We start from the raw sequence: 12,146 nt of genomic DNA, 5'->3' as shown, positions 1-12,146 counted from the left end.
TTTTGATTTTTCCATTGGATAAAGGACTTTCCGTTTTGAATTTTCCTTGGAGTTCTGTTATTTTACTTTTTCCTTATCTGCTCATAATTTGGACCAAATTTAGTATGTCATCCTTGTATAATTATACAAGCACCTTATTTTTTATTATTCCAGATCAGTATTCAATAAAATATATATAATGGTTCAGATAATTTTATATTTATGTTCAAGTTATAAGAGGGTCTGGATGAGGGTCCTTCATTTCTGTATTCTTTAATTTTTCATGTCATTTTTCTCTTTTATTTTTATATTTTGTCCATTATTCTCTATTTATTTTTTATGCCCTCTTTTTCTCGTCTTTTTTTCCCCTATTTTTCTCTTTTCTCTATTTTTTGGTCCATTTTTCTGTAGATATGGCCCATTATTCTCTATTCTATAAACCCTATCCAGACCCTCTTATAATATCTTATAGTATTTATACACAAATGCATTGTGATAGTTATTGGTACTTGCACTAAATGTTTCAGAGATGAATTGAAACAGATTTTTATATGTACCTATGTATATATATTATTTTTCAGCTACATCTAATGCCTTCATGTCGCTTATTTCTGGTAATAAACAACCAAGACTGAATATCAAGGTGCATGTTCCTAAAAGGGAACTGAAAGAACAGTTAGAGTAAGTTTCTTCATGATAAAGAGATAGAATATTGAGCAGTATTTTTTTCTTCCATACATTAGTGATTTCTTGAGTAGTAATTTTTTCAGCTTTTTGTCTGTTCATTAAATCAAAAATTGTATTTTGCCTTTTTTTTTTTAGCAAGTGTTTGTAGTAAAAAAATTACAAGATTACACCATTGCTTCCACAATAGTCAGATTTTTTTTTATTTTTTACAGTTTACTGCCAGATGTTCTGATAGGAAACTCAGCTTTGATTAACATGTATTCATACTATCGTCAGATCTTAGCAGACACATTACTGAAAGATAGAGTGGACTTGGAATCTACAGGTTAGTTGTTTTTATGCCCCACCTACGATACATGTTTAAAGTAGAATCATATTTTCTCCTTAACAACATAAACAGTCGTGAGTGAAAAGTATTCTGAAAAGTGTTTATAAATGAACTCAAGCTTAAGAGTCTGTTTTATTGTTTTGTAGAGTTGATACACAGTCCGTTCCTTGCTACATTCCCTGCAGCAGCAGATCAGATGGATTTAATGAAGATATTTAGAGTGAGTTTACACACTTAAGTTTACATATGACATTGAGATGAAATTTGTTAAAATGTGTCCAACTGTAATATATTTATAATGAGAAAACATTTGATATTGAGACCAGAAAAAAATCAAAAATAAAAGAGACCTAAAAAGATACATTATACTCCAAAATTATGAAGAAGTGGACAGCTGAACAAAAAAATGACTATATTAAAAATTTAATTAGTTATGAGCTAGTGTTTACATGGCCAACAGTCTACATTACATATAAGAAAAGTGTTATTTAGGTTTTGAAGTAATTGATTGTTCATGGTTTATTGTGATGACTGCATGAGTTATTTCCCTTTTGGCATGTGACCTTGCATTGCTGGAAAGCAGACCAGTCGGTACACTAGTCTACATAAAAAATTATTCTGAAGTTTAAAAATCGTATGTTCTTCATTTCTTCACTAGTATAACAAAAATTAAATAGCATTAAGAATTTTGTCATAATGTTTCTGCAAATGTATTTCAAAGTATTTTAACATGTTGTTCAGTCCTGACTTGGTTCATGGTTTAAGTGCCAGTCTTTGTAAGAACCGGGCAATTTAGAAAAAATTCAAAACATGATTCTTAGGCAGATTGGCACTTAATTGGCTCATTTGAACAATTTCTATGGTTTAAAAACAAAGGAACTTAACTGTATTGTTCTTTGTACACATCCTACTGAAAAATTACGGTGAAAACAGAAAATGTATCATGCAACTATTATTTTGACTGTTGTACAATTGACAAAAATGCTAGATTAATCATTAAAATTTCATGAAATGCTGCATACAATTAATGCTATAAAAATTCAAAATTGGAGTTTTTATTGTTGCAATAATTATCCCATCACAACTTTCCCTGTAATGAAAACATGGCAAAAAATTCAAAATTAACATTATATATATGCTGTAGGAAATGTCAACATTTATTATGATTCTGTTTACAGGAAGCATGGATTGAGAGAACAAAGATCATTAGGGCACCAGAAAAGGTAAAAGAAACAATAGATTTAGTGCACTATTTTAGTTTAGTATCTGCAGTAAAATTTAAATGGATGTATTCCTTAGATATGTATACTGAGTAAAAATAACAACAAATAATTATAATTTCATTATTCAAAAATCAAGTATACTTCTATAAGTTACAATAAATCCATTATTGTAACAAAGAAAATAAAACTATAAGGTTTCAATTTTTACTTAATACAAACTAGATTATTTATTAAATTTATTTCAACAATTTTGGTAATTTTTTATTTAAAGTTTTTTTAAGAATATATGTTGTTTAACTTTTTTTACTCAGTATATTTGTTAGTAAGTTTATCAAATGAATATAGGCTAGAGGGATGGGGTAAGATACTTTGTATAATACATGACCCTACTTTAGGCTTTTAATGATATTTTTTCTTTAAATAATAGGAATGTGAGATATTTTAGGGATATTTGATGTGCAATTTTGGAGTTTTGGGGTTCCCAATAAAGCTGAAACATTTTGCGGAGAAGTATATCCGTATTAAACTTTGGTAGTTTTGCTCCTTTAAAAGTGATGATAGTGCTATTAAATGTCAATTAACTATTAGTTTTACTATTTTTTCTCTCTCTCTGTCTGTCCATCCCATTTTTCTTAGAAACTACAAATAAGAGTACCTGAAATTCGGTATCAGTCTTCATTTAAGCATGCTTCACTGTGTGATGTGTTTTCAGAATCAGCGGCAATCAACTTCCTGTTTACGGAATGTTAAGATATATCACTCTACATAATGGCAGTGTATATAATTTTCATCTCGTTTTCTAGGGAACTACAAATTAAAGCTTCCCAAATTTGAAATTAGGCTTCATGTGAATATGCTTTACTGTGTGAAGCTTTTCAAATTCATGTTTACTGAATACTTAAAATATATATTCCTACACATAATAACCATTTATGAAATTTTTGTAGAGAAATACAAATTAAATCTTCCTGAAATTTGTTATCAGTCTTCATGTGAACATTCTTTACTGTGGAAAGCTTTCAAAGTCCTGTTTACTGAATGCTTATAATATATATTCCTACACATAATGGCCATTTATGAAATTTTGTAGCATTTTTGTAGAGAAATACAAATAAGAGCTTCCTGAAATTTGTTATCTGGCTTCATGCGAGCATGCTATACCATGTGGTACATTTTTATATCCATTTCTATTCAACCTCTGGTTTACTGAATACTTAAAGTCAGGGTATCATGAGTGTGCAATAGCTCAAAGTTCTACTTGTTTTTTATTGTATTAATTAATATTATTAATTGAATATTTTTAAGGATTTGTGATTCGTTAAAACTTGATCACATGTACATTTGTATTTACTCAGTTTACACGCCAATACTGCTGTGTTTAGCTTTTCGTAGGTCAAAAACAGCATATTGCACATGGCATAAAGCATGTTACTAAAAATACATTCTAGAAATCCCCGATTGTTCATGCAATATTTGTTGATTATAATATAACAATTGTAGACTTTGGTTGAGGTCAATACGGTGTTATATCGTCCTCAGTCAATATGCTTCTCTTGGGTCTATATAACCTCGTATCAACCTCATACAAAGGTATATTGTGCCCTTAAATTCATATTGCATGATTCATTTGATACATGTCATATTATTACAGATTTAAATTACTTGCATGGTTTGCTTTAATATTTTTTTGTTATTTCAAAATCAATATTTCACAATATGTATTCTGTATTAATAAGTAGAGATAATCCCTCCTTGATAGTATTATATATACTTTTAATTTTGCCGATAGAAATATAGAGTTATGGGACTTGCCTCCTTGATATTGTTATGTTTACTTTTTATTTTGTTTGTTTGCTGTGGATTAATTCGTTTTCCTGGATACCAATTTTTGTGGATTGAGGAACAATTATATTATCGTGGATAATTGATATTAAGTCTGCATACAAGTATAAAGAAAATGTGATCTTCTTTGAACATTTGCATTTGAAGTTTATCTATAACCATGAAATCCACGAAAATTTCTATCCTTCGAATAATAATGATCTACAGTAAGTAAATATTGATGATACTTTTAACAGTATAAGTAAGGGGTTATGTCCCCTTGCTTTTGTAATAATGTAATATATATTTTTTTATTTTTGCATGTACAGCTTGTAAGTAGCTTGTGTGAATGCATGGTAATATCACATTGTTATGTTATTATTTACACATTCTAATGCAATATTTTGCTACATCAATTTTTATTGGACAATATCAACAAATTTTCTAAGTAAATTTGTCACATCAATTTTTATTGGACAATATCAACAAATTGCTTATCTATGGTTAATTCCATTGATTCTGCACCTGTTTGACTTCATTTTCAATGATGAGAAATAGTTATTTTTTCCATTTTTTCAAACTGCGATATTTTTATATTTGCTTATACCTGTTCCAATCTTTGATTTTATAGATGTAAATAACAGTATACTGGCTTCATTAATCTCAGTCTTCAATTTATATACAAAATCTATAATGATACCAGCAAATTATTGAAATACATTACAGGTATCTCCAAATTATTGTTCCAAGTTTTCACATCTAGTTTACATGTCTTACTTGAAAAGTGTTTTTTTGCAGTGTTCATTGTTTTTAAAAAAAGCGTTATGAAAATTGTGCAATTAATTTTGTTTTGATTTTCCTTTACAATTTGTTTACATTTGTTTATATGCTAGTTAGTTTTAAAGAAGGCCATGAAAAGCAAAATGTATACAATCATCAGTTTCTTTTTTCAGAGTTGTCAAAAAATACTGTTTGATTTAGATGTTAATGTTATTAGTGAGGTATATAGATTACAAACAGTGTACAAAATACTTTTCATGTTTGACCCAGATTGAAAACATTAATTTAAGTGGTTTAATGTGTCTTCATTCTACACAAATTGAGCGTTCATATTGCATTCATATTGCATTCATATCCATCCCACTTTATACCCATACTATCATGGATGTTGGGTTGATCATTACCAACGTGATTGTAATACAGACCCTGCGTCCCCCTTCACTGATAAGGATCTGACAATGCTGTGTTCTACTTTCTGTTCTGATAATTATTACATCCACCAATGAAATTTCTACCTCCATGTTTTTGAAGGTATGTATCAATATGACAAAACCTAAGTATCCGAAAAAGGTATTCCAAAGGGAAAGTAGAACAGAGCATTGTATTGTTAGTGATGCCTGGACACAAGATCTGTATTGGATCATTTGGTACATAAAGTTTTAACCAAATACAAAAGTTCTGAGTGCAACATGCAGAAACATCGTGATTTTTTATTTATATTCAACATATAAGTATGTGTATACTGTTTTTTGCTGGTTTTAGAGGATAGTGTTTGCAAGGGAGTTATCTGCTCTTGGCACAATTCTTTGATTATTACACCATAAAGTGTTGATGTGTTTGAATAGGAGAATTTGGCAGTTGGAAATGGACTTCGCAATTTGATAAAAATGTCCTGTCATCGAAATAGTTACAACCTTGTTTGTCTGTTCATCTGTAATGCTGGTTAAGGTTGTTTCTCAGAAACATATTATTCATAATTCAATAGACTTTTTTCATATAACATACTTATGACTCCTGATTATGTAATTTTTCAACAGGTTACCTTAAGTGTGGTTGGACATCCTGGTTCTCAGTCAAGTAAGAGCAACCAAAAGAAGTAAAATCAAACATATAATCTGTGCAATTTGGGGGAAAAGTTTACTGTTTTCCGATTAGTCACGTATAGAAAACATAAAATAGTTAATTTCCCCCAAAATTTTACTGATTGAAAGCTTGTTTTTACTTCTTCACATTGCTCTTGCTTGACCAGGTACCAGGATATCCTACCAAAGAGAAGGTAGCCTGTCGAAAAAATATAAACTCCGCAGTCAAAAGTTGGTAATATGAAAATAGTCTATTACTGATATTTAAAAAAAAAAAGTAAAAGGGACACTCTCCCTACAATTAAAATCAATCCTCTCATTACTTTTTGTATTTAGACTGGTAGCCTGTCCTTGGTTAAAAGTAATCGCAAGCCATTTTATTCCTCTGTTACCTTTAAATCATGATGGAAAACCTACCTTTTGAAAGATGATTATGTGTTAATATCTCGGTTTTTTGTTACATGAAGTTCGTTCCAACAACATTTTCAAATCATCTAAGGCAGAAGGTATGCACAAATGATGTGTCAGAAGTCATAGTGAAAACCTAACGACATCATGGGTAGAAAACTTTTTGAATGAGACTATCTAGATTACTGTAAATTCAGAAATGTTTGCCTTAATTTATTATTGCTATTTTTGAAGAATGGACAAAAATGGAAGATTAGTAAATGCTGCATACAAGTGCTATCAAAATGTTCTGAATTTGTAGTACTTAGTTTCTGGTGGTAGGAATCATATTAAGGATAAATGGAAGAAAAGCAATTTGGTTTTACAAGTAGATTCCACCCATTTGATAGGAAAAAGGTTGTAAAAACAATATGGGTTTGCACCTTTTTCCCTTTTTTAAGGGGTCATTAGAGTTAAGCTACATGTAATCGTTACAAAATATCTAAGAAGTAAAAAAGTATATTGTAGGATACTGTAAAACATTCTTGTTCCTACTGAAATTGCCTGTACCAAAATCAGAAACAAAAATTAGACTTTCAATATCAATATCTTCCATTGCATAAGTGAATGTTTTTATGTATTGTCCCAATTGTGTGAAAATGAAAAGAAAGAGCATGACATTTGACTAGCCAGTAAATTTTTATCTCTATATGCTTAAACACATTTTAGTGACACTACACCAACATTGAAATATCTAAAACTTGTAGCAACATTGCATGACATTGTCTCCCTCAAAAACTGAATCTTATGATTGATCCCCATTCTATTGATCACATGACATTGTCTCCCTCAAAAACTGAATCTTATGATTGATCCACATTCTATTGATCACATGACATTGTCTCCCTCAAAAACTGAATCTTGTGATTGATCCACATTCTATTGATCACATGACATTGTCTCCCTCAAAAACTGAATCTTGTGATTGATCCCCATTCTATTGATCACATGACATTGTCTCCCTCAAAAACTGAATCTTATGATTGATCCCCATTTTATTGATCACATGACATTGTCTCCCTCAAAAACTGAATCTTGTGATTGATCCACATTCTATTGATCACATGACATTGTCTCCCTCAAAAACTGAATCTTATGATTGATCCACATTCTATTGATCACATGACATTGTCTCCCTCAAAAACTGAATCTTATGATTGATCCACATTCTATTGATCACATGACATTGTCTCCCTCAAAATCTGAATCTTATGATTGCTCCACATTCTATTGATCACATACTGTCTTGAGCGGTTCTTAATACAGTTTTTTATACTTTAGAGTGCATTACCCCATCTCTCTCTATATACAATGCTATAATGTAAACTGTGGAATTACTTATTTTTTTTTGGTACCAATTTTTGTGAATTGATGAAACATTGTACTTTTGTTGATATATGATTTTGTTGATATTTGATTTTGTGGTTTTGCCACAGTCTGTATACAAGCCTATAGGAAATTTATAATTCGTTGAACATTTAAATTTGTGGTTAACTTAATATACCCATGAAATCCAGGAATATTGGGTACCCCAATCATAATAAAGAATCTGCAGTATGCAAAGACCCATACTGACAACGTAGTACTGAGGGTTTGTTTATTTTCATCGGTACCAAATTACATGGGTTGTAAATAAAAATGTATTTTCATGAATACTAAATTTTTGATGTTTGTTGAATTGTTAAATCCATAGTTCATGTTTCACCCAGAATATCAACTTAAATTAGTACCCCACGAAAAGTTTGGATCCACAGACTAGTTTCAGCATTTCCTGCCATCACACATGGTATACCTGAATTTGTTTGAATTTTTTTATACACAGTCAAATCTGTATATAAAGGTCACCCTAGGGCCAGAGAAAAACTGACATTATAAGAGAAGTGACCTTTGAAAAATGGTTCATTATGCATTGGTATTACTACAGGTGGATAAGGATGACCTTTATAGCAGCTTGGACGTATTTTGTTATATTGTAGATATTGATACAACATATAAAAATGATATTTTTCCTTTATAAACATTAACATTTAGGTATACAAGATGTGCTGCAGAGAATTGTTTCTTGTCAATTTTTCCCTTTTTGATTATATACCATATATTATTCATTATCTTCACAGGGGATATAGGCTCATATAAACCTGTCAGTGTTTGATATCCCCTGCACCATTGAAGGGGATATAGGGAACTTACACGGAATATGAGCCCATACCCCTGGTTCAGTTCAAATAACAACCACATTATACTGGGTGCTTCTTGATATCAACATGTATTACCATTCTGATCTCTGTTTTGGTTCACTTGGTATATATATATATATGTCCTCATATTCCCTGTCAAGGTAACCAATCAAATTAGCTAATTAGAGGGGATATTACACTCCAGTATGATATATTACCTTACTTTCAGTTGTTGCCTTTAAGTTATTAAAAGCTTTAAAGACAATGTTTTATGCCAAGAATATCACAATTTGTAATTCATGAGAACTCATTTATTCTTTTGTAAATATGTTTTTGTAATATTTTGGGTATGCTATAGATATGTTCGAATGCATATATACAAGAATAGATGCTATTCCCTTTAAAGGTTCCTTCTTTTTTATAGCATTCATAGTAAATAAAGTATGGCAGGTGATGATCCACAAACTTTAAAAAAAGGGGGAGGGGGTGTCTCATGGATTCAGCCAAGAGAAGGGTATTTTGGTCTATTTTTGTGAATTTTTACATGATTGAAAAATATTTTCAAACAATATACTTATAAAATTTTATTTTGACAACTGTGATGCTGATTACAAGGTTATAAATAATTCATTGTTTTCTTTTAATGCTCCTCATTGCAACAGATCAGGACAGCTTCTCTAACAAGGAGCATAATTAATATCAAAATATAAATGAAAATTCATGAGAGGATGTATTAAAGATTTCCCTCCCCTTGATATCTGGATGAGCACATGCTTTATGTATAATCTTCCCTTTACTTTTTTAGAGAGACATAGAATACATGAAGACAGAGTTCGCATTGGTCTTCCAGAGTAGTGTGTATCCATTGTTTCATCTTTCTTCATTACCACCATGGTTACCGGGAGATTTAACTGTTGAGCAGGTAAACATTTATAAAAAGGACAAAAGATTTTTGTTCCATCTGTAGCTTTTTGACTCATTAACTCATTTATTTTCAAGAGATGATACTTATAGGAAAAATTCCTATGGTGCATTAATATAAAAGGTATATTTGTCCAATGTTACTAAGTTTTACTGATACTGTTCAGTATATACCATGTTTTTTTTTTTTACATATGATGCTTTTGTCTAGCAGTACATATTATGTAAAAAAAAAGTGATTGTAAAGAGATTAGCAATACTGTCTATCTGTGCAGCATATATTCTATTTCCTCATTTTGGTAGATAAGGAAAGTTTTTGTTTTTGTTTTTTGTTAGATTTTTTTTTGGGAGGGAAGGGGGGGGGGGTAATTTAAATGGCAAATGGTCATGGTAAAATTTACATACTGATGGGCAGCAAATTTTCTACTGATACTTCATACAATGTTCATTAAAATGTTAGACAGTAACTGTATGTAAATATTTTATTTATTCTGATGACAATTCATTGTTTCACCAGGCAGTGTGGGTTATATATTATATTTCTACAAAATAAATCTATATTCTTTAAAACAGAAAAGACAAGAAGAAATCGCCAAATATCAAAGACAGAAGTTAGAAAAAAAAAGCATATTGGCTATGCTGTTATCACCTGATGTGGAATATCAACCATTTGATATGAAGGAAGTGGCATTTAATGTGATTGGTCAATTTTGTCAGAATGATCCAATGACTGTAAGTAACTTAAATGTGATTGGTAAATTTTTGTCAGAATGATCTGTTGAATGTAGGTAAAGTTAAATGTTATTGGTCAATTTTGTCAGAATGATCCAATGACTGTAAGTAAACTTAAATGTGATTGGTAAATTTTTGTCAGAATGATCTGTTGAATGTAGGTAAAGTTAAATGTGATTGGTCAATTTTGTCAGAATAAACTGTTGACTACTAATAAAGTTAAATGTGATTGGTTAATTTGTTTAATGAATATAGAATAACAACATGAAGAATAAATGTAAGCATAAACATTGGACGTACATTTTTTGAAATACAAAATGAGATTCTTCATTCAGCCACTCTTTTTTATATTACTAATTTCAAAGAGACAACAACAAAACAGTACAAAACAATGAAAAAATTAACAACTGCATGTTACAATTTGGGTATATTTCAATGCACAGGCACTAAAACTAAAAAAGTCATGAGTTATGAGAAAGTTATAGCATATTAAACTGATTAAAAACATACTCAGTTCTGTGAACACTTCTACAGAAAGAAATGGGAACAAACTTTAACAACTGTGCTGATAGACAACCATTGGGTAGGGTTATTGTGAGTTTCTAATTTTATGTCAGAAATCTAAGTTTTGTATACTGATTTCAGATTGCAATCCAAAGTTAATGTTTGTACAAGAACTACAACAAAAAGCATCTGTGATATTTTTGTCAGAAGGACTATTTTTTAGGCAGCAGAGTGAGCCAGGGTCTGATATTAGATACTCTGTCAAGCAGGGTGTAGACAGTATAATAGTTGTCTATCAATTAATGGTGTTAAGATCTGAGTGTTTGACACTAACAGAAGTCCTCTTCTCAATGTGTGTAATTTGGGTCAGTTAATAGGCTCAAGGAATGAAGTTTTCCCAAAGGGCATTTTTAGTTGATAAAAATTATTGTATAGCATGCCCTGAGTTCTGTAATTAACTATGTGCTAGATTTCTGTATTTATTTTTGTAGTTTTATATTTGTTTGATAATGCAAAAAGTGTTTACCAATTCCTGTTTACATGGAGAGAATCTTGTTTACAGGCATATTTACATTAATAAACAAACTATTTTTAAAAGGGAATCTATATTTGTTTCAGGGGAGATAACTATAAATACTGTAATTATTGTACAATGTCCCAATGTTTAAGAACGGAATCTTTTCACAAAACTAAGAATTTGAAAAATAGGACATTGCCCAATAATACCCACATTGGCACAATGGTATTTTTACTTATCCCTGCCAGTTCTATATTGTATGTACTTAACATCAAGGTACACATTAGTCCATAGTATATCTTGAAAAGAAAGTCATGTAGATAAATTTTTCTTTGTATGTTTAGAATATGCATATCATAATTTACTTTGCATCATAATTTCAGGGGACTATAAAAGTAAGGTTGTTTGTACATTGTATGTCCTTAATATCATTATACATTGGTCCTTTGGATCACCTCATCAAACAGTTAGTGTTGAGCCTATAATCCGTCCAGGCTTTGGCATCTTTATATTTTTAGAATTAATAGTTTATTCATATGTTGTATTTATATAATTTGTATATATGATATTAAATTTATGAAATGAAAATGTGTAATTTTGTGGAATTGTTATTTACTGATCTACAAAAATGCCTATATGAGTGAAACCATTGGATGAGTCTGTATAGAAACAAATCCAACTGAGCAAAGTGAAAGATCTGATTTTATTCACTTTGAAGCAAATGTAAAGTTCTATACATACATGTAGTTAATTCATAAAAAAACATATTCACTTTCAACTTTAACAAAAAACAGTAATTCAGTAATTAATACAGTAATTAAAAATGTATATGACAATTGTCTCTTATATATTTCAACAATGATATAGAAAATGACAAGGTAAGATTTTGAATGAAAATAATAATAAATTGCACTATCCATGACTGCCCATGCTCAACATGACATCAAT

At 30.2% G+C, this 12,146-nt stretch overlaps 1 protein-coding gene across 7 annotated transcripts in view; it reads left to right on the top strand.

Annotated features, from left to right (window-relative positions):
- Positions 1-11,786, top strand: part of LOC127739263 (nephrocystin-1-like) — a 48,427-nt gene extending 36,641 nt beyond the window's left edge. For 6 of the 7 annotated variants that reach the window (XM_052250914.1, XM_052250911.1, XM_052250913.1 and 3 more), the window contains 7 exons: positions 561-660; positions 879-991; positions 1,141-1,214; positions 2,173-2,217; positions 9,330-9,446; positions 10,019-10,177; positions 10,823-11,786. In XM_052250914.1, the coding sequence (XP_052106874.1) occupies positions 561-660; positions 879-991; positions 1,141-1,214; positions 2,173-2,217; positions 9,330-9,446; positions 10,019-10,177; positions 10,823-10,840 (626 nt within the window). In that variant the 3' untranslated portion in view covers positions 10,841-11,786. Of the gene's footprint in view, positions 1-560; positions 661-878; positions 992-1,140; positions 1,215-2,172; positions 2,218-4,367; positions 5,830-9,329; positions 9,447-10,018; positions 10,178-10,822 lie in introns of those variants that run through there. The other variant, XM_052250915.1, reaches the window with a different exon arrangement.
- The last annotated feature ends 360 nt before the right edge of the window (positions 11,787-12,146 follow it).

Source organism: Mytilus californianus, unplaced genomic scaffold (assembly GCF_021869535.1).
Source record: "Mytilus californianus isolate M0D057914Y unplaced genomic scaffold, xbMytCali1.0.p SCAF_4, whole genome shotgun sequence".
NCBI lineage: Eukaryota > Metazoa > Mollusca > Bivalvia > Mytilida > Mytilidae > Mytilus > Mytilus californianus.
Note: the sequence above shows the minus strand (reverse complement) of the source record. Positions and strands in the feature narration are given on the sequence as shown.